This window comes from Natrix helvetica (genome assembly GCF_964273705.1).
Source record: "Natrix helvetica genome assembly, chromosome: 7".
NCBI lineage: Eukaryota > Metazoa > Chordata > Lepidosauria > Squamata > Natricidae > Natrix > Natrix helvetica.
The window spans coordinates 49,476,384-49,500,320 of record NC_138558.1 but is presented as its reverse complement, the minus strand read 5'-3'; the positions used below and the strand labels follow the sequence as shown (position 1 = coordinate 49,500,320).

Genomic DNA, 23,937 nt, shown 5'->3' with positions numbered 1-23,937 from the left:
TCAAAGTTTTATGGAGGACAGCAGAAATGTTTTATTTTCCTCCAAAGATCCTGGGGGAAAGCCAATTTCTGGATTGAAAGAATTTATTTATTTTTCCTTTGGAAGGGTTATATATACCTTTCGCTAATGCTGTCCATTCATAGTGTAGTAAGATGTGTTAGAAACTGGTACTCTGGTTCCCCAAAGGAAATATTGTTCTCAAGAAAATAGTATGATAGTTAAATTGCTAGGATGTTTTTTGTTTTAAAATCTCTATAGTTTGCCTGTGTTGTCTAAAATAAATGTTAGGTTTCTGGAGCTTACTGTGAAATCTCAAGTCTTTGAGTTGATATTCCAATTAACTCCTTATTATCATGATATTTAAATGATTTTGACCTATTGAATTAGAATCCTTTTCATATGTATTTGTTAATTTTTTAATACATTCTGAGTTTGCTAATCCAATGTTAGGTAAATTAAGATTTTGTTCTATGTTCCAGGTAAAATTATGGGTCCTTAAAAGTGCTCCCTAAAACCAACATGATGAACAATGGCCACTTTTGGAGTTCGGTTTTAAAAGGGCCTTTTAGAATTACAAATATAAGGAAAATATGAAGAACTTCAATTTGGTATCAAACAGAGATAAAACCTAAGGTGAAATGGTAACTAAGTTACTTAGAATCACTTAGGAAAGGTATGCAGAAATTTGATAAATTCTGTAAATAAATTTCACAGTTTTAGTCCCAAGTTTTAATTTTGGTCTTAATAATAATCTATTTAAAGTATTATATTACACTATATCCAAATGTTGTTCATGAACTGAGATGGATCCAGTGTTTTGTGTTTATATTTGTTTGTTTTTGCTCATCCTATTCCTTTATTACTCTACTCTGTTTTTTTAACATTTGTCATTGACTAAAAGAGTGGTTTGATTACATTTTTAAAGCCCTGGTCTTTGAAATAGAGCAATTTAATTTGATTATTTCAAGAAGAAACTTGCTAAAGGTTGATGTTATAAACTCTCAGAAATAGCATTAGCAGCAGTACAGTGTCTGTTACAAATCCAGAATGAGCAAACTGCTTGAGCATGAACTCAGTTGATATCTTTGGTGTCTAACAGTTGTAGAAGACATGGCAGGGATATCACTGAAGAGATGAGACTAGAATATTGAGCCTGTTTGCAGTCTTCCTATCTTTCAGATGTTGACTTTAAAAAAAAACATAGAACCTATTTTATTTTATTTTTTCTCTATAATTTGATACTATACTACTGAATTGCTGCAGTGCCAGAAAATAAGACACTATCTTCTCCATGGGTTGCCTATTATATGCTTCTGACATTTAAATGAATAAAGAATTATATCTTGAATATGGAATTATATATTTTATTTGTTCTTATTTTCACAATTATGTATGTAATAATATCCCTGAAAAAAATTCTCAGGTAAGGATATAACAATTTATAATATCACTTCTCTGATATCTTTCTAATCTAATCTAATCTATCACTAATCTGTGATATCTTTGACAAATAAGAACTTCTTCAGAAAAAAAAAAGAGAAATGAAACACAGACCATCAATAAGTACACAAAGTACACAAGTGTATTTATTACATTTTTGCAAGCACTTGGTTCTACAGTTCAAAAACGCCACCATCAAGCTGTTGGCACATTTATGTACAAAACAGATTAATTATAATGCCTGCTACAAAGCATTCTTTGTGAAAATACAAACTCTAATACAGAGAAAAGCCAAAAGCATCAACATCATTACATGAGTTTAAAAGACATTTTAAAAAGCATCACAAACTGTTTTAAGACACAAAACTGAAACGCTACAATATAGAATAGAAAGAAGTTAATAATACCTCTGCAGAATTGTAAATACTGGTACTGCACGTTTTGGAATGTTGACCCCCTTATAAGACAGTAAAGTGTAAAAAATAAAATCAAATCCAAACAAAACAAATTTAAAAAATGCAAAATGAACTAATACAACTTGATGCATAAACATGCCACAAGTAACTATTGAATTACCTACCCTCTACTTACTACAAGAATTGGTAAAAAATACTGATGATGCATGACTAGTAATTGTACAAAGAAGAGTTTTACTCAAGAATTTTTTTATTAGAAATGCACTTACACTGAGAAAGAATCCACAATGATCCAATAAGTGCACAGACTAGCTAGGTTTTTATTTAAAAACACTGACAAAAATGTCTTGTCAGAATACATCACTTTAAAAGACACTTTACAGCATTCTTGTAGCATTAGAAATAGGCAAAATAAAAATCAAAACACCAAATTTGGTCCAATAATACGTTTTTTTAATTTTTTTGTATGTTTTTATGTGTTTTTGTTTGTTTTTAAACAGGTACTTCTTTCAGATTAACATGACTGACTTTTCTCTTAATACTTTCTTACTGAAAATAAAGGTTTAAATATATTACTAACATTTCCAAACAATAGCTCCAGTAGCAGCCATTAACTCCATTTTAACATTATACAGGTAAACCAGTATGTGTTTAGGAAAGCTACAAGCCAAGCTTTTACAATTATGGAAGCCTCCTCAAAAAAGATCACATACATTCTATGTAGAGTTCAGACAGGTGCAATCCACTTCATTGTTTAAAGCAGGTAAAAAGACTCTGGCTCTTAAGGTTGCTGTATTATAGATACAGTATTTTTATAAATATAGCTAAGCAAAAATTGCGCAGATCAGCACATTAACAGCTCCAGTTTAGCATCGCCATTTTGGGATTACAGAGGTCATTCTGTAGAAACCTATACATAACTCTATGTAACATTTGTCTATACACTGCAAATCTTGAAGGTAACTGTGGTCATCATACGCTTTGAAAAAGACGCATGGCCATGCATTTACAAGCACCACGGTCTGCATGCTCACAATATAAACAGGAATAGCTATCAATGAAACTTTAAAATAGTGAATACTCCATTAAGTACATCAAGAATAATACAATGTTAACAAAGATAAGAAGCACTTCTTTTTGTTTTTTACCTACTCTTACAAATTTAGAAATTGCACCTTTGATTGTTTTTAAAATGTTCTCAGGACCCTCCATCAAGATGCCCACTGGTCCATCTGGTAAGATTTCCAAATCTGAAGGAATGTCAGCAGTGTGCCTTCTCAAAAAATTGTACATGGGGTATGAGTGGTCCCTCAGAAGTATACCTGTAGTTAAAGTACTTACTAAAATCCAAACTAAAAAGTATAAAAAGCCATTTGTTCTTTTTCAAAAACATATAAGAAAAAAAGTGTCATGTGTAACACATATGAAGTGGTTTTTTTAAAAAAAAACACATCTCTGTATTTGACGATAGTTAATATTCTGGATCTAACAGAAAATCATTTTAGGATGCAGGAAAGGCTGTTTCAGGAGCTTTGTAGTAGAAACTGATCACATAAGCTATTAACTAATTAAGAAACCAAGTGCTGGACAACCAAGAATTATATAGGGGCAATGTACAAGTCACCCTACTTCGTTTTGCGAGAAGCACTTTTTCATTTTGATTTTAAAAATGGAAAGATGGGCGGCCTTTAGTTAAACAACAAAGCAAATAATGGTAGAAAGTAAGACAAGCTTTCCCTTATGTGTAGGCATTAAGCCGCTCTTTGGAGCGGGTAGAATGAATATCATGTAGTTCTTGCTCTTCCTTTGATTTAATATCCTCGTACTTCTGCATTCTGCAAGCATCTTTCACATAGGCCCAGTTAGCAGACAGAACCATAAGATAGTGGACCTGAGAAGGAAGTAAGGAAGGAAGGAAGGAAGGAAGGAAGGAAGGAAGGAAGGAAGGAAGGAAGGAAGGAAGGAAGGAAGGAAGGAAGGAAGCTCTTGGTTTTAATCACTTTATTTAATATTACATTTTATCATACCCACTTGAATACTTTTAGAATGTGTGTACTTTAAAAGCTCTTTACTAAAATAATCAGGATTTTTTTTTTAAAAAAACAGTTATATTCTTAAAATAAGTCATGGCAAACAAAAAACAAATCCAAAATACTTATTTTCTTGCTATTCTTAATTTTGCAAATTATTCCTTTTCTCTATAGTTTTTCGTTTGTTGGAAATACGTTCCTACATATTCCTGCTTTTGTTTTTCTTTAGTTGTTCAGTAATTATTTAACCTTTTGGCTACACTCCATTTCACTTACTCACTTTATTATTTATTCCTATTGACTATGAAAGCCCCAATAATTTTGTTAAGTATTGAAGTGTGTGTGTGTGTGTGTGTGTGTGTGTTCACCTTTACAACACAGTTTCTGATCATTTCTATCCACAGCAGTGCAGAATTATTACATTACACTTTTTGCCTTTTCTTCAAACTAACCCAGCTGCATATCTGTCTTAACATTAACTTTAATAACTTTATTTTTTAAACTTCCTACCTACCTAGCTTCTGCTCTTATTTCAATGCTGAGAATAGGCATTTGTTATATAAGGAGCTACTGCTTGTCCAGCAAAAGCTCCTTCTTGCTATACAGCAGGGGTGTTTCAATGTTATTACTGCTGGAAGAACAACTTTTAAAAAATGGGTATCAGAAGGCAAATTCTCTCTTGTGGCCAGTGACTTCATATTTTGGTGGGAAGGGGAGATTTGATGGGTTAAAAAGTATTCCTTAATTTCTCTGATAGGAATCCCAGTATTCTATGGGAATTCAAAGGGGCTTTAAGGAACATAACCAATTTTTAAAAATCACTTTATCTCCATGCCAGGCCCAATTCTTGGAAGTCAGGATGCAGTGGAACTAAACAGGTATGGAAATGGAGATGTCAAAAAACTGATCAGGGACGTGCGGTCAAGGGAGGCAGGGGAGGCAGAGCCTCACCGCTCTCATCATGAAAATTAAAAAAGGGGAAAAGGGAAAAGGCGCTGAGGAGCCTTCTGCACACGTGGTCCGGGAATGGGACCACGTGTGCAGGAGGCTCCTCTAGCCTCAGCCTCCCTCCTGAACACGTGGTCCCATTCCCCGCCTTCCTGAGTCAACATGAAGGGGACCGCGGCTCGCGCTCTGTGGTCCTGCAGCTCGCGCACCACGGTCCCGCTGCTCGCGCTCCACGGTCCCCTTCATGTTGACTCAGGAAGTCGGGGAATGGGACCACGGGTGCAGGAGGCATTCCCCACCTTCCTGAGTCAACATGAAGGGGACCGCGGAACGCGAGCCGCGGGACCATGGAGCAGCTTCAGCCTCCTGCACACGTGGTCCCATTCCCCTCCTTCCTGAGTCAACATGAAGGGGACCGCAGCTCGCGTTGATGACGTCACCAGCCTCACCAGCCATAAACCTCACCGCACGTCACTGAAACTGATTGGTACTCTTGGGACAATGTTGTCAGAAACAGAGCTTACAAAGAGACAATCTCTCTGAGATCAAGGGCGATGCTTTCCAAATAATTGGTCAGAAGGCCTCAGAGTAAGTAAATTTGCAGAGTAAGTAAGTATGCAGTTATTTTACTTACAAGCATTATATATAGCATGAGAGCTAGCTCAAGGATTTTACATTCCTCTGAATTAAGACCAATTTTCAGGAACTTTTGCACAATTGCTTTTAGTATCTACGAAGATGCTCAGTTATCCAGGTCATAGTTATATAAAAAATATTTTTTATTTTGAAAATGCAACTGGACTCATTTTTTGAGGAAAAACAAGACATTTTGTTTTCTACTCTGGAAGCTTCATCAGTTGTATTGGACACTGTGGGAGATGAAAGGACAGTTATTGACAGTTGAGATTAGTTGGTGTGAGGGGAAGTGATGCATTCTGATAGGATGGGGGGATGGAAATGGAAAGATTGTGTTTTCTTTGCATTCAACTAGTCTTAACTCTGAGAGCCATTGTGGTTACTTGGGGTTTTATTTCTGACCTCAGAGTCACCTGAATCTTTTTTGGAACAGACAGAACAACTACATTGTAAATTGGGGATAGGTGGTATCTTATCCCTCCTCTTTTGTTGAAAGAGGGCATTTGCCTTGCCAGTCCAGTTGCCTTTTCAACATAAAAACTACTTTTGATGGTTTTAGTAGGAAAACCTGAAAAAAACAGATGTAATTTCAAGGACTAAAACTCAAAACCCAACCAAATATTTTGACCCATACCTGATTGTACATCTTTCTCATAGGGCTTACACTGATGGTCTCATTTTGTACCTGTTACTAGCATCATTAAAATATAATAACATTGTTTTTAATGTAGAGTTTGAAAGTTATTGAAAGTTATTCTTATTGGCAATTCTTTTCTGTTCATAATCATTTGAAAATCTGCAATATTTTAATGTGCCAAATAACTTTCTATGATATGATGTTTACTGTGTTTACTATATGAAATTTTATTGTGAACATTCTGACTATAGCTGTTTTAGCAAGAATTATTTTTATATAGGCAAGTGTAAAAGTTAAAAAATTATAATATAAAATAATTAAATGTATTATATAGTGAACAACATCATTTACCTGGCACTCTTAAAAATTAAGCTATTTTAAAGAATCAATCCCTATTCTAGTCTGAAAAATATAATAATAACAACCACCAACTTTGATAGTTGTTGTTAATGGAGTGTACCTCCAAACATTAGCAAACCAAAACCTAAAATATTAGCCCTTTTGGGGAGTGTTAGGAAGATTTGGGAAGGATTGAAAGGAATATATTATGTCTTGCAAGGTTTAAGACAGCCACTCTCACTCTTGATTTTGCTAAAAATATAAAGAAAATCTTTTGTTGGCCAAATTTCATAATTTTGCCATTCAATTTTGGTATTGTGATATCAGTATGTTTTGGGGCTACATGAGATTCATAAAACACTCAAATCTGAACTAGAACATTGTTGAAATTAATAAATATTTGTTGCCTGTTTCTAAAGAGCCAAACAGAAATTATTAAAGTAAAAAAAAGTTTAAGGTTTGTAGGATCAAATGACTATTAGATGCTAAAATTATTACTGAAATGATTTTATATGTTTGATTTTGAGTCTATAATTTTTGAGTGCTTAAAACTGCCTTTCAAACAATCAGTAATGAGTTGTAGGACAACTGAATAGGGTGATATTATTTGGGCTAATAATCACAATGCTTACTGGAGGAAATTGAGCTAATTCCCAATTGAGTTCATATTCCCTATCTCTTTTGACATGTATTTCCACACATTTTTACCTGATGGAGCCTCAAAGTTTCTGTGATTAGCTTTATGTTATAAGGATCCCGAGGACATAGATTACAATTTATTATAAAGGCAAAGTTGTCTAAATCTTACCATAGCAATGACAGCTGCTCCAGCCCCAGCAAGGGCTACAATAAACAAATGGAATGTCATGTTCAGCTACAAAAGAAAGAAAGAAAGAAATTACAAACTAAGAACACCAACTAAACCCATACTATGCAAATATCACAGTGCACACAAATAGTCATATTGTTAAAGTTTTGAAATACATTGATTTATTGAACTCACTACTATTATTCATTATTTTATTTACAGCACCCTTGAAAATTGGGGAAAGCTGTCTTGGTTTCATTGATAGCCAAATTATCAATGCAAAAACAAAATATACTTTAGCAAGAAAACAGGTGTTGAACTTTTTCCCTCAGTATTTTCCTGCTGCCTTTTGTTCTCTCTTTTTCCCAGATGGAAGCAAAACTACATTTATCTGAAGAAGAGAAAGACAGCTATACCTGTATTGGCTAAACTGTGAGCCAATCAAAAGTGCAATCTAGTCAAAATGTTATTTCACCTCTTCTCTTTTCAAATAAAAATTATATGAAAAACTAATATATGATTTAACTGGAGCAGATGAGATGGAGTGTATAGAGCAATATAATTTTAATCTTTCCAATAATGGCTTGGAAATGAAAGATAATTATGTCTGAACTGGCCCTATGGCTAAAGAAACGGATAATATGTTGCTCCAATGAAGGCTCAGGTTGATATATTTTATCATTTTCTATACTAAGACATGGAAAGTGTTTGACTAAAAGATAATGGCACATTGCTCACTGAGTTTCATTTTCAATTGAAAATGAACAATGTAAGTCCTTAATTAATGTGTAAATAATCATAAAATACTTTTTCCTGATATTATTATTAAAAACATCACTTTTTATATTGATCACTCAGTAATTTGTTCAATCAAAAATATGATGGTATTAAGGATTTTATTTATCAACACCTTCGTCAGTTGAAAAGGACTTACAACAAACATAATCATCAGAATTAGCTATTTAATTTTTTGCTGTTAAATATTAAGGAATTGGAAAAGCATTAATTAATGTATACAATAACAAAACTTTTCATAGTTTTGTTTACCTCAGTAGATTCACACATCCTGAGGAAATTATCAGATGCTGTACAAATCTTTTTTTCTTCTCCAATTGTTACAATTCCTGGAACAAATGAAACAGTCAGTGATTTTTTATGCATATTTATTATGTATTCATTGGCGAAATTGACAATAAATAAACTTACATAGCTTTATGTAAAGGTTCCCCTCACACTTATGTGCTATACGTTCCCGACTCTGGGGGGCGGTGTTCATCTCTGTTTCAAAGCCAAAGAGCCAGCACTATCCGAAGAGGTCTCCGTGGTCATGTGACCGGCATGACTAAATGCCGAAGGCTCACGGAACGCTATTACCTTCCCACCAAAGGTGGTCCCTATTTTTCTAGTTGCATTTTTAACGGGCTTTTAAATTGCTAGGTTGGCAGAACTGGGACAAGTAATGGGAGCTCACTCCGTTACACGGTTCTAGGGCTGCGAACTGTCAAACTGCCGACCTTTCTGATCAACAAGCTCAGCGTCTTAGCCACTGAACCACGTCCCTCACCTTTATGTATAAGAAAATCCAATTAATTGATAGCATAACATTTAAAAACAATTTAAAGAATAACCTTGTTTTAGGAATCAGGTGATTGTTGCTGATTGCAATTTTTTGTACAAAAATATAACTGTTTTCTGCTTTCACAAGTTTAACATAATATGGTCATGAAAAGGTCAGCTATATATTCCTTCATAATATTTTTGGCTGCCACATTGTAAGTTAAATATTTTTTAAACAAGAAAATAATTAAATTCAATTCAATAATAATAAAAGCAATTATAAGTATAAATAGACCAAAATGTAGAATTATCAAAATTATAAATAGTTTAAGATTTTAAAGAAACTAGTAAAAATAAGAAATCAGAGTTGTATCTATGACATGGAAAGCTATATAAATTTGTTAAATCGTTTTTTTAAATCAAAAGGTAACAGAAAAAAAGGTATAAGTAGTATTCGCTGCTCCCTGAGTTTGGTTGAGATCATCAAGGACTCCTCAGCTAGAAATATTTTCTTTTTTTACCACATATGGGAGCAAATAGGTAATCAATAAATGCTAGAGATCAATCCATTACTGTGTGTACCAGTCAAAAGGGCTCTTACCCATAGATGATAAGGGTAGGGAGTTGATAAGCACAGACAAGTGCTCTAAAGAACAAAACTAAGCAGATCCATCCAATTTGATATGTAGTAAAATAATATTATTAGTTTAAAACCAGGATCAAAATAAAGAGAGCAAAGTTAAAAGCCTGCTGCTAATTAAGACTTACATTGCTGCATAAATTTACTTCAAAGGAGAATGAAAGATTTGGAATAATATTTGTATATATCCAAGATTTCAAACAGTGAAATGTGCTTTTTAATTAGTATTTTACTGATGGAATTAATCAATATTTTAATTGCTTACCAAATTGACGGAGATCCAAGCAGAAATTTGCTCCTTCCACAAGAGTGGTGTTTTTACAAATGGTCCATAGGTTAAAATACATGTAAACGGGCAGAGAGGTGAAGGCTGTAACTCCCAGCCAGGCCAACATGAAGATATAAGTCAGCATAATAAACTGTAACAAATATGAACAAATAAGACAAAATCTGGCAAGTGTTAAAACCTGCACAAAAAAAGTAATATTTTCCACAGATTTATCCGCAAATATTTCCACAAATATTTATCTATCCATCACAATTGGTATAAACAACTAATTTCTTATGAGACAGAAACAAGACTCAAGATGAAATTCATATATTATACTAAAGTAATTTAATCCTATATTTAGGCTTCCACATTTAAAGAGCTATGAGATTCATTAGCAGTAGTTCTGACAAATACAAAATATTCTATAAAATGGAATAGTAACTGTTCTGTTTCTATGTAGTCTTTGCATTTTATTGATTTATCATTTTTCTTCTTTAAGGGAAATACTTTTTAAAGTTTTAATGTTTTAATATTTAATCCATTGAGAGAATTTTGAATGACTTAGAAATACAATATAGTATGCAATAAATGCCTCTTCTATGAAAAACACAGGGACAAAATGTGTGTCTGGCAAAGCTGTTCTATCAGTTAGAGAAACCATACAAAGAAGACACGGATTTATTCTTTGCTTTATGCTCTGTCAGTGATAAACCTAACATTAACTTGAAACCTGGACAAAGTATTCTATCCAAGTTACTTTAATTTGCATAAAGAAATGATCATAGCCACGCCTATATCAATGACTGCCATCTATATTATCTTGCTGGACATATTCATATGTGATGTGAGACAGAATTTGGTCCTTGATATGGGGCTACATCTTTCAAACTGCATGAAGACATTTAGGCATTACAAAAAAGCAATTTCATAAGAACACTCCATCTTACATACACTGCTCTCATAAAATAAAGGCAATCTTATTAATACAATTTTTCATATTTTATTTTGGAGTTTTTAAATCAAATCCACAAAAGTAGCTGGAGAATCGAGAGGTTGCACCTCAAGCTGGTAAGCATTACAATATAACTTCTGCAATCGATACCCATGTCTCTGCCATTCCTCTCCCTTTGCTTTATATGAACACCTTTGATATCTGTAATGTCCCAATTCCAAATTTTCCTTCCAATAGTAGTAAACAGTTTCCTACATGTATGTGATGCATTCACTCCACCTGAAAGAATCACAATTTTAAGTAATCAGAACCTTTTAAAAAAGTCAATTCTTAGAGGATCGCAGAATGCATGGAGGAGAAAAACCAAAAATCCACAATGGGCTGAATTAAATATTTCATTTAATTTTCAGGAAAGTATATTCAAGTCATTTCAGTGATCCTCTCTCAATTCTATTGGGAAAGGTAAAGGCATATCCATTGATTGAGCCACAGGTTTGCCCCACTCATTTTTATCTTTCATTTCATTAAAAGCATGAACTACACTTTACTTCTTGCTATTTTTTGTGTGTGTTTTCTTTTCTTCTCTATCCTTTTTCCATGCTGTCACAACAATGACAAAGGTGAGCAGAAGATTATTAATTTATTTGCTTCAGGCAGGTTACTGTAGCTCCTGTTGAAAGATTGATAATAAACTGTTATACAACAGTTGAAGATATTAAAAAGAACACTGTGCCCAAATTCCATCTTGTCCACTTTTCCTTGTCACAATGAGCTGATATATATGTACTGCACTTTCTCTGTGATGATTTGGCATAAAATAAAGGCAGACAGCAAGGAGCTTGAACTAGAGGCTTGTCTTTATTCAGCGGCAGCCATCTTAAAACTACCTTCTGCCCCAGATGACATCATTAAAAAAGTTAACTGTTTCCTAAACTTATTAAAGAGCTAGGCATAACAATTGAACTTTGGAATATAGCATAAAACATACACATCATTACATCTCCCTTCTTAAGTATAAAATGTCTAATATGATACACTTTCCATGTTTTTGGTTTAATATCTCGACCATAGCAAGAGAAAGTTACCGCTGTCTGATCATCAGTAAAATTGCTGTTAGGTTGTGAGCAATGCCCGGCATTGTCACATGCTGATATACTTACATTATCCTTGGCGTTCTCGGTAGGCTGTACATCCGTGTTCAGGAATTCTGTGCCATCGTGTGCTTGCGCTTCATTTTCCTTGTTGTTTTCTTCTTCCAACGCAGTATCAGCAGCAGTGTATGGATGAAAATGACACCTGTTTCTTCTCAATTGCTGTCCACACTTGGTTTCAACTACATATGATTTTGGTGAATTGCCTTCTCTGACAATTTGAGCAGGTTCCCATGTTCTCCCAGTGACTCTGTGTCTCACAGCTTGCCCGGCACACAGTGGACGAAGAGGCTTGGTAGATTTATCAAAATACAGGTTTTGCTTTCTCATGTTTATGTTCCTCTGAGCTGTTACCTGCTCATGTGAAATGGAACGGGGCTGCAATTTATGCAGAGCAGTAGGCACTGTAGTCCTCAGTGTTCTCCCTATTAGCAGCTGCGCGGTGAGCATAAACCCTTAATGGGTGTTGCACGATAGTTTAATAGGCCTAAATACATATCCTCCCTGACGATTGTGCTTTCTGTATAATGGATTTGGCTATGCCAACATACTTCTCTGCTAGGCCATTGGCCTGTGGGTGATATGGGCTTGTGGGTTTGTGCTTGATTCCCCATTCACACAGGAGGCACTGGAATTCAGCACATGAGAATTGTGGCCCATTGTCAGACACAAGTTCTTCACACACTCCTTTTTTTGAACGTATTGTCTTGAAAGCCCATATGACTGTTGATGCTTTTAGACTTCCCAACTGCACTAGTTCGAAGTATTTCCTGTAGTAGTCTATGATCATCAGGTAGTGGATGTGTTCAAAATGAAAAATATCTGTAGCCAATCTCTGCCACGCTTGTGAAGGAACATTCCACGTTGTAAGAGGTTCTTTCACGTTGTTGTTTTTCAAATGTCTAGCAGTGTTTCAATATCAGAGTCCAGATGAGACCAGTAGACCACCTCCCATGCTCTGTGCTTACACAGAGTAATGCCCAAATTTCCCTGATGAATTTGTTCCATTACTTCTGCCTGCTGTGACTTAGGAATAAGAATATGGTCACCCATGAGTATGATATCCTCATGAATGGATAGTTCATCTTTCACAGGCCAGAATTCCTGCAGCTCAGGACACAGCTTCTTGTGTTTTTCTGGCCAGACATTGCACATGACACGAGTTAGTTTCTCTAGCACTTTGTCCTGTTTGATGTCTTATCTTATTTTCTCCAGCCATACATCTGATATTGGCATGTTCACTAGTACTGTATGTACCTGCTCTTCCAACTCAGGTTCATCCCTGGCTTCATGTCCTTCTGGAAACACCCTTGACATGCAATCTGCCATTGGAATTTCCTTCCCAGGCTTATACTTCACTGTGACATCATACTGTTGTAATTTCATAACCATTTGCTGCAAATGTGGAGGTGAAGAAGCTAGCGGTTTTTGTAGTATGTATTCCAATGGCTTGTGGTCAGTTTCTACAACTACTGGGCGACCATATATGTGCTGGTGAAATTTCTCACATCCATTCACAATAGCCAGCATCTCTTTCTCAATTTGAGCATAATTAGCTTGTGTCATGGTCAGTGCACGTGAAGCATAAGCCACAGGATGTCCTTGTTGAGTCAGTACCACACCTAGCCCAAACTGGGATGCCTCCACTTGAAGCACAGTGTCAGCATTTGCGTCAAAGTATTTCAGTATTGGCCCTGGATGTTTAGTGATCAATTTCTTCACTTTGTCAAAAGTCCTTTCCATGTTTGCAACCCAACACCAAATGGCATCCTTCTGCAGCAATGCACGTAATGGTGCTGTCTGTTGAGTGAGGCCCTTAGAGAATTTAGATAGATAGTTGAAAATGCCCAATGATGTCTCCAGTTCCTTTCTGGAGGCTGGGGCCTTCATGTTAAGAACTGCTGTAATCTTCTTTGGATCAGGCTTCAAGCCCTCTTTGGTTAGTAGGTGTCCAGAATATGTCACTTCTCCTACCCCAAGTTGCATTTTATTTGGATTGAGTTTAAGATTTCTCTCACGACATCAATTTAGCAAAGCAGTAAGGTTTCTGTCATGCTCTACTTGATCCTTTCCATAGACCAACAAATCATCAACTATTACTTCAACATCCTGTAGACCAGCAATCAATTCGTGTGATTTCTTTTGAAATATCTCCTGTGCCGAAGCTATGCCGAAGGGCACCCTTGTGAATCGCCATCGACCCGCAGGGGAGTTGAAAGTAGTGAGATAACTTCATCAAGATGCAATTGCCAGTAACCAGACTGGGCATCTAATACACTGAACACTGTTGCTCCTACTAGCTTGTGTGCTATGTCCTCCATGGTGAGGAGTTTGTAGTGTTCTATCATTATTACTTTGTTCAAATAACGTGGGTCAATGCATATGCGAATTGCACCTGTGTTCTTCTTCTCCATCACAACCATAGAACTGACCCATTCCGATGGTTCAGTGACCTTCTTTACTACTCCCAACTTCTCCATCCTATTGAGTTCCTGTCTAACTTTCTTCACAAGAGTTAGAGGTATTTTCCTTGGGGCATGGATGACAGGCTGTGCACCCTCTTTTATACGTATGTGGCTTATGCACCAGGCCCTTGAATAGATCACAGTACTCACATTTAATGTCTGCTTCCGTCAAGACCTCTATGCCCACTATTTACAGTCATTATGATCTTCACAAGTCCAATCTCTTTACTTGTTTTGAGACCTAGCATGGCTGGGGCTTGCGTTTCTATCACAAACAATTGTAAAACCCTTTCAGATCTCTTGTAGGTGCATTTTATGTGACAGCAACCCATTACTTTCAGCTTTTCACCACCATATCCCATTAATTTCGGTAGGTTCAGAGTCTCTAAGGGGGATTCATTCCTGAGGTGTTCCAGATATATGTGGCTTGGCACACAATTTACTTGTGCTTCAGTATCTATTTTGAATGTGACTGGAGTTTTGTTGGCTCCTATCTGTAATGTTACATTGGCTTCATCTGCAGACTGATGTGCTTTCTATATCACTGCAAGATATATCGAGGAGAAGTCCGAGTCTGACCCTGCATTGTCATCATTGTCGTCGTCTATGGCGTGTACAGCCAGTGTTTGTGGCCTTCTGGTTTGCGAAAACAGTTCACACATCCTGGCAAAGTGTCCTCTTTTCTTGCATTTCTTGCATATTTGCCCCCTTGCAGGACAGACACTGTTTTTGTGGTGCATATTTCCACAATATCCACAAGCTGCTAATCTGTTACTTTTTCCAGTGCCATAGGTGCCTTTTGTTCCTTGTGTGCCCTTTCTTGACCATATCTACTGCTTTGAGTTTCTATAGCATTGATCTGGTGCTGTATTCCTTCCAGTATTTGCATGTCCTTTCTTGATATTTCATATGCTCTGGCAATCCTTACGGCTTTCTCAAGATTTAAGTCTTCTTCCTGCAGCAGTTTTTCCTGAACTTCCTTAAACTTACTGCCCATCAGAATATGGTCTGATGTAAGCACAGTCTTTGGCAAGCAAGCGCAGCTGGGTCACTCATTCACCCACAGATTCACTTCCCCAAGGGTTTCTGTCATAAAACAGTTTTCTCTGCACTGTGGAGTTTTTCCTGGGTTGCAGTATGCTTCAAACTTTGCAAACAATACCTCTGTTTTCTTTTTATCCTCTGCAGTGATCTCCCCCCTTGCTTGTCAGGCTCTGCAAACATCGCGTCCTTTCTCTCCCACACATATTCGAAAGTGTGCTGCTTTCTGCTGATTAGTCCATTTGTCTGCATCAGGTCCTGCAAACACAAGCTCTATCAGCTCCCACCACTTTGACCAGTTTTCAGATATGTTCCCTGACTCCAAATCCAGGGAAGGGATGTTCTTTGTGTTGCTGTTTGCTGCCATGACTCTTCTCACCCCACTCCTGGTACCATGTGATGATTAAAAATAAAGGCATAAAATAAAGGCAGACCAGCAAGGAGCTTGAACTAGAGGCTTGCCTTTATTCATCAGCAGCCATCTTAAAACTACCTTCTGCCCCAGATGATGTCATTAAAAAGTTAACTGTTTCCTAACCTTCTTAAAGAGCTAGGCATAACAATTGAACTTGGAATATAGCATAAAACATACACATCATTACATTCTCTATCCTGGCTAATAAAGTTGTTTACATAGCCCAGGCAATCACTCCTTTAATAGATGAATATACAGTAGTAGGTAGAGATCCTGTATGCTATTCTAGTAGGATACTGCTTTTCCTACTGGCTTCAGGGAAGGATTAACAGAAAAATAACAATTACTTAAAATTACCCTAAACTTGTGATACATGTGACATGTGATACAGATTACTTTCATCAGGATTTAATATTGCCTTTAATACTGCTTTGGGAACCTAATTAAAGTAAAAAAAAGTAAAGGAACTTCTCATTAAAAAAAGATTGAATTTTTTGTCTTAGCCTTCTTACATCATTCCTGTTTAAGAGTTCCATGACACTATAGCATAATGCAAATAAATAAGGCATCTCTGCCAAATTTAGACACTTTCATTGCAAAAGGTAGGTGGAAACCAGAACTCATTTTAGAATCTGAGAATACAGAACATAAATAAAACACATCATTTGTTGAGCCCAGGAAAGAGATGTAGAATTGGAGATCCTCAGCATACTGATGTTAGGATATGGTGATTTCTACTGGATGCTGATAGATAGCATCACCCAGAATTTCCAAATATATTAACATCTATTTAAATAGATTAACAGGAATGGAAAGGAGTCAGACCCTGAAGTGATCCATGGAGAAAGAGTTTAGGCTAGAGCTCTCCCTGCTACAAGTGAAACTAACATTAGAGGAGAACTACTACAAAATTGTGACTACCACTCCCAACCTTCTAAGCCAATCCAAAAGGGTGTCATGATCAATAGTACTCAACATTGCTAAGTGAGAAAGCACACATTCCATAATATAGCGGTTACATAATTGTTTATTTTTTTCTTTTTTAAATATAATTATTAATTTTTTTAGCAAACTAATGTTAAAAACTAAAAAAAAAAAGGATTGTATAAAGTTATCTAAAGTTAGAGGTGATGACCCAGTAAGGTTTATATCATGCCATAAATTTGAGTCTACCAAGTTCTAATCCAATATCTAAACATTACCTGACATTAAAGCTCTGTCAAGCCATATGCATGATATTTGGGGTTACCGGTCAATTGTTAGTCTCTGTTTTGGTTACTTGCTTACGGCTGCTTTGCTACGCTTGCTTACTATCGGCTGCCATAGGAATGGGGGGGGGACATGGTATTGGGGAAGGCAATAATATTGTACTGGAGGAGTCTTGTTCTCACCATCTTCTGCGCATGCTGGTGGCTGATGTTTGATCTTGGTCAAGGACAACCGTCTCACATACCAACTTGATGAGGCTGTTTGAAGATGCACCCCACATGACACCTTAGGGAGTTTCAGATTGGACACTGGGTTGGGGAATTGGGGGGAGGGTGCTGGGTAAACGTTTGATATGTATATGTTCCTGCCTTTCTGGCTCAGATCTTGCTTTTCTTTTAGCTGCTTTCACTTCATATCTAGTAAAAGTACTTTATCTCTATTAACATGGAGTTGAGGTTTTTCTTTCTTGGATATTGAAAGAGGCATGCCTGACATTAAGCAAGATCTGACTTTGCACCCATCCCAGAGTTAAAAGCTTCCATGGGGAGGAGCACCCAAATGTCTAACCCCTGCAACAAGCAGGAGAAGAGAATAGCAAGGGTCACAATCAGCCGAAAACCAGAAGATGAATGGAGGCAGTGGAAAGAGAGGATCTCATGATGACCCATGCTTTACACCTTCTTCAGGAGACTTGGGGACGACAGCATGCCCACATAAGTCTCACTGAAAGGAAGAGTGGATTAGCCGAGCAGGTGGAGGGGGGAGCAGAAGACCTGGTTAGCCCTGAAACATCCCTGGGAACAGCTCCCAGAGCTGGGCAAGAGGGAAGGGCCCCAGCCACAACAGCAGCAGTTCGAAGGCACCAAATGTCTCAGATTCCTCCACTTGAAGTGAATTACAGAGGAAATCCCAAAGAACTGAGGTTTTTTTTTACTGCAAGTTTGGGATTACATGCATACATGGGGAAGTTTTCTCATCAGAAGTTGCCAAAGTGAAAAGTGTTACTATGGCTTTGGGAAGCAAAGCGGCTGCCTGGATGTTAGCCTTGCGTAATGATGATTTCCTCTTGCTGAGGGATTACAAGAAGTTTATGACTGCCTGAGGAAATGTTTTGATGATCCCCTCCTAAATCAAAAGGCGAAAAGCAGGATGAAACCCTTAACCCATGAGGGGAGGCCTGAGGTTGAGTACACACAGGAGTTTTGTGAGCTGTTTGTGCATATGCTGACCCTGGCTGGTGGGGAGAAACCTGCCTGGCAGCTAGGGAGATGCTGTGAAACTGCCCTGCAGTGGAAGGTGCTGATGTCCTTCCTCCTCTTCCATGGGAGAAAGTGAAAATGATTCAGATGATGACCACTCGGTGCCCAATCGGGCCCCATGACCATCCCAGTAGAATTAAAAGTGCCATCAACTGGAGCCCAGGGGGAGCTGCTGGCCCTTTTAGACTCTGGATGCACCCGATATGTAATCAGCCCGGAGGTGGTAGAGAAAATGGGTTTAAGACTGAGGACTTTGAAAGTGCCCATTGCCTTTTGCCAGTTGGATGGGTCAATCGCTGGGAGTGGCCCTGCCCATTTTGTAACTGAACCAATAGAAATGTGGATGGGGGATCACCAAGAAACCTTGAGTTTCATCATGGCACCTGGGATGGATCGGCACCTCATACTGGGATTACCGTGGCTATGGAAATGGAACACTTAAGTGAATTGAAGGAAAGGGTGGTTGCGCATTCGTTCCACAAAACCCCCTGAGGGGAAGGGGAGGATGGCCCACATAGCCAATGCCGAAACGAACCTAACTGCTGCAGTGCAGGAAAAGATTAAAGGAGAAGAGAAAATCCAATCCCAATATTCTTTGGGACCTCAATGAGGTTTTCAGTGAAAAGGCCTCTGACAAACAACCCCCCCCCACCGACCCACTGATTGCAGCATTGAAATCATCCCAGGGGAGAAACTCCCTAAGCCCCACATACACTCGATGACCCCACGTGAAATGGAGGAATTATGAAAGTTCATTGAAAAAACTTAAAAAAGGGTTTCATACACCAAGCTAGCCCACGAGTGGCTGCACCTGTATTGTTCAGAGAAAAGAAAGATGGCTCCTTTCGTTTATGTGTGAATTAAAAAAACCTTAATGGAATTTACGTGGAAAATGTATACCCCCTGCCACTCATGAAGGGTATGTTAGCCCACTTGGGGAAGGATAAGATTTTTACCAAGTTGGACCTAAGGGAGGCCGACTACAGAGTCAGAATCAAAGAAGGGGATGAGTGGAAAACTGATTTCAACTGCCCTTTGGGATGCTTCCAGTTCAGGGTACTCCCGTTTGGTCTGCAGGGGGCGCAGGCAGTTTTCCTGCAATTAATAAATGAAGTTTTGCATGTAGAAGGGTGTGTTAGTCTATCTCAACAACATCCTTATCTACACGGAAACACATGAGGAACATGTGACTTTGGTCTGCTCAGTCCTCAAGAAACTCCGAGCTGCTGAACTTTATGCAAAATTGTCTAAATGCGAATTTTATCAGGAGAAGATCGATTACCTGGGGTACTGTATCTCCCACAAAGGCATCAAGATTGACCTGGCAAAAGTCCAGGCTGTTACTGATTGGGCACCTCCTCGCAAGCAATTGCAAAGTTTTCTGGGATTTGCAAAATTTTATCGTCAATTTATTTCTTCATTCGCTAACATCGCTCTGCCCATTACAAATCTTCTAAAATATAAAGGAGAAGCAAAACCTAGGCAGGGGAAACCTTTGAACTGGACTATGGAGTGTCAAGCCGCTTTTGAGAAATTGAAGCGACTCTTTGTAGCAGAGCGCGTTTTGAAACACCCGATATGGATGCGCCATTCGTGGTACAAGCTGATGCCAGTGATGTGGCAATGGGGGTGGTATTACTTCAAACAAACGCTGATGGTAAATTGCAACCGTGTACTTACACCTCACATAAGCTTACAGAGACAGAAAGGAGATTGGCCATATGGGAGAAGGACGCTTTTGCTGTTAGATGGGCTTTGATGACATGGCGACATTTCCTGGAGGGGGTGAAACACCCTTTTAAAGTATGAACTGATCATAAAAATGTAGAAGCATTGAAGACCTCATGAAAACTGTCACCTAAACAAGTGCGTTGGGCACAACACTTCAACCGGTTCAATTTTACCCTGAAATACATCCCGGGGAGAAGAACTTTATGGCTGATGCCTTGTCCATGCTTCCCCAGTATAACAGCTCTAAAATGAGCATGGTTCATCCAGTCATCCCAGCTAGAAATATTGCTGCCCCAATGATTACTAGCAGCCAAGGCCCAGTAGACTTGGATGTAACTATGGACTTAATGAACAAACTCAAAGATGACCTTGAATCTGATGACTGGTTAAAAGGAACATTCTGATGAATGCACCATGAAAGATGGACTGGCATGGGGTAGGAGCTAAACTGTATGTTCCGGCTGACCTAAAACCTGTCGTACTTCAACGGGCCCACGATTCGAGAATGCCGGGCCATTTTGGATTTGTAAAGACTTTGCATCTGATTAAGAGGAAATTTTGGTGGCCTTCATTGAAAAAAGACATTGACTGCTACATAACCAGTTGTCCCATCTGTCCGACCGCAAAAAGACCACTGGGGAAGCCCCAGGCTCTCCTCCAAAGTGTTGCCTGTCTGGGGGACCCATGGAAAGAGATATCAATGGACTTTATTGTCAAGTTACCAGAAAGTCTGGGGAATACCGTTATTTGGGTTATCACCCATGTTTTCCAAACAGGTTCATTTTGTGCCGTGTTCCAAGATCCCATCAGTGAAGTCGTTGGCTAAATTGTTTATTTCACATGTATATACGTTGCATGGAGTGCCTGAATGCATTATTTCGGACAGGGGGATCCAATTCACCTCCCTCTTTTGGAGAGAGTTCCTGAAATTGATTGGCTCCGCCCAGGGGCTAAGCTCCGCTCACCATCCTCAGACTAATGGGGCTTGTGAACGGACTAACTTAGTTTTGGAGAAGTACCTCCAATGTTTCATCAATTATCAACAGGATAATTGGGCTGAACTGTTACCACACGCAGAGGTGGCGTACAATAATTCAGTACACAGCAGTATTGGCATGACCTCTTTTAAAGTTGTGTTTGGTCAGGACTTTGTGCCAATTCCTGAACTGCCTCAGGAGAAACCGCAAATTTTGTCTTTGTCTGAATGGAGTGATCAACTTCGGCAGTTTTGGCCCATGATCCGCAAAACGTTAGATGCGGTGCACCAGGCTCACAAACGACAAGCAGATAAGTGAAGGGTTAAGCCGAAAGAGTACCAAGTTGGTGATAGAGTGTTTTTGTCCATCAAGTTTTTGCAAACCACCCAAAAGCCAAAGAAGTTGGGGCCGAAGTACGTAGGTCTGTTCCGCATTGTAAAAATCATAAATCCGGTATCGGTGAAGTTGGACCTGCCAAAAAACCTTAGGAGAATTTATCCTGTGTTTCATGTGAACCTGTTGAAACCAGAGCATACTTCTTCCTTTCGTCCGCCTCAACCTTCACCTCGGGTCCCTCTTCTTATTGAGGGAGAGCAACATTTTGAAGTTAAAGAAATCTTGGACCCCAGAAAACATAGGGGTCGCATTCAGTATTTGGTCTCCTGGAAATATTTTCCCCCTTCCCAGGCTGAATGGGTTGACAAATCTCATGTTAGAGATCCCAGATGTTTGCGGAAGTTCTACACCAGTTATCCTGATAAGCCTTGATTTTATAATAGATGTATATGCTATATTGTTATTTTGTATTGTTTTTCCTCTCTCTTTTCCTGCAGGGATGATATCGCTTTCTGAAGGAGGGCAGGATGTGAAGCTCTATTTTGGCTACTTGCTTACGGCTGCTTGCTACACTTGCTTACTATCGGCTGCCATAGGAACGGGGGGGGGGCATGGTATTGGGGAAGGCAATAATATTGTTCTCACCATATTCTGTGCATGCTGGTGGCTGATGTTTGGACTTGGTCAAGGACAACCGTCTCACATACCAATTTAATGAGGCTGTTTAAAGATGCCTTAGGGAATTGCAGATTGGACACTGGGTTGGGGAATTGGGGGGAGGGTGCTGGGTAAACGTTTGATATGTATATGTTCCCGCCTTTCTGGCTTAGATCTTGCTTTCCTTTTAGCTGCTTTCACTTCATATCTAGTAGAAGTACTTTATCTCTATTAACATGGAGTTGAGGTTTTTCTTTCTTGGATATTGAAGGAGGTATGCCTGACACCCTTTTTTTTACAACTTACTTTTTTTTCTGCCCATGATCTACTATGTCTTCTGTCTGAGCTATGAAACATTTAAACTTTAAATTTTTGCTTTCTGAATTCTACATGGTAATATAAAAATTGTTATCATTATAATTCAAAAATATGATTTAAACTACATTGGTGTAGTGGTTAAGGCATCAGGCTAGAAACAGGATACAAAGTTCAAGTCCGGTCTTAGGAGCATAACTAGCTGGGTAACCTTGGGCCAATCACATTCTCTCAGCCTTAGGAAGAAGGCAATAGCAAACCACTTCTGAAAAAACTTTTCTAATAAAACTGTAGGGTTCTGTCCAAGCAGTCTCCAAGAATTGGACATAACTGAATGGAAGAAAAAATAATAATTCCATAAGTATCTTATGTAATAAGCAATACAATAAATAAGACACAGGACTTTATGTTTAATATTCTTGCCTCAGAACTAACATGCCTTACAAAGGCTAAAAGCACAGATGTTAAAAAAAACAATATTAATAGGTAACACATTCATTTGAGATTTTTCTCCTGCTATTACCAATAATAATTTCTCATTACTAATACTAATATGAATACTAATGCTAAAATGCCAGTGAAAAATCTGACCACTGTCCAAGGTCAGGATCTTACAACAATAAAATATTATGTACACAGGTAAGATGACAGCAAGCCAACTAAACATGAATGAAAACATTCAGAGCAACAACTGTTTCATTAGCATAATGAACCAGAGAAACAAATTGCTCTTTAGTAATTTAATTAGATCCCTTAAGAAAGAACATGAATGAAGTGACATAAAGAATGCATGTGATTTAGCTGCCATTATTATGCAAACAGCAGGGCTTATGATAGTGCTGTATATTTATTCTACTGTTAAGCATTCATTAGGGTGATGGAATAAATCACTTGCTGAAAAAAATACCCTGATTCAATCTGAGTAAACAAAGTCATCTACATACAACAGGGGTGTCCAAACTTGGCAACTTTAAGACTTGTGGACTTCAACTCCCAGAATTCCCCAGCCAGTCCACAAGTCTTAAAGTTGCCAAGTTTGGACACCCCTGACATACAATGTGTTCTACCTGTTAACAGATAAGCAATATCTGTTAAAAACGTAACTATTTCAACAACTTCTTCAGGACTGGAATAGGACTAGGCTCCTGTACAAGGATAATACTGCTCTAAAAGTAAAAAGGGCTGAGAAACATTTGGAAAACATCACATTCTTCTAAACATTTTTCTCTAACAGCATTTGTCCATGCCAGAAGTCTCCAACACTGTCAGATAATTCTTTTGATTTTTTTTTCAAGAGAGACACTCTTCTTTCAACTTTTACCAGAAGCACTTGCCAAAGCTGAAAAATTCAGACTCTCGTGAAAATACTTACCTCAGACATTTCCTGAAGCACCTGTCAAAGTTGATTTGACCTTGGTGAATGCAGTTGGTAAAGCTGAAAGACAACGCACTTGCAAGGCAATGCTCTCTTCACGACATTATCTTTCAGCACTTACCAAAACAGGAAGATTTGGTGTTTGTACATTGGAAGGGTAATTGCTTTAAATAAGCTTCACAATGATGTACAGTTAATTATTCATTGAGGCAAATTATGAAGTGTTGTCAACCAATACTCTTCATCCAGGCCAATCTAATGCAGTCAGTTATAAGATTCTCTTCACTTCGGTTTCATATGGCTACCCAGAATAAATTCTGGATCCAATAGTC

At 38.0% G+C, this 23,937-nt stretch overlaps 1 protein-coding gene across 4 annotated transcripts in view; it reads right to left on the bottom strand.

Moving 5' to 3' along the window:
- Nucleotides 1-1,560: 1,560 nt before the first annotated feature.
- The window catches only part of GPM6A (glycoprotein M6A), a 218,045-nt gene continuing 195,668 nt past the window's right edge, over nt 1,561-23,937 (bottom strand). For all 4 annotated transcript variants that reach the window (XM_081960134.1, XM_081960132.1, XM_081960131.1 and 1 more), the window contains 4 exons: nt 9,717-9,870; nt 8,302-8,378; nt 7,255-7,320; nt 1,561-3,747 (listed from right to left, as the gene is read on the bottom strand). In XM_081960134.1, the coding sequence (XP_081816260.1) occupies nt 3,595-3,747; nt 7,255-7,320; nt 8,302-8,378; nt 9,717-9,870 (450 nt within the window). In that variant the 3' untranslated portion in view covers nt 1,561-3,594. The remainder of the gene's footprint in view (nt 3,748-7,254; nt 7,321-8,301; nt 8,379-9,716; nt 9,871-23,937) is intronic.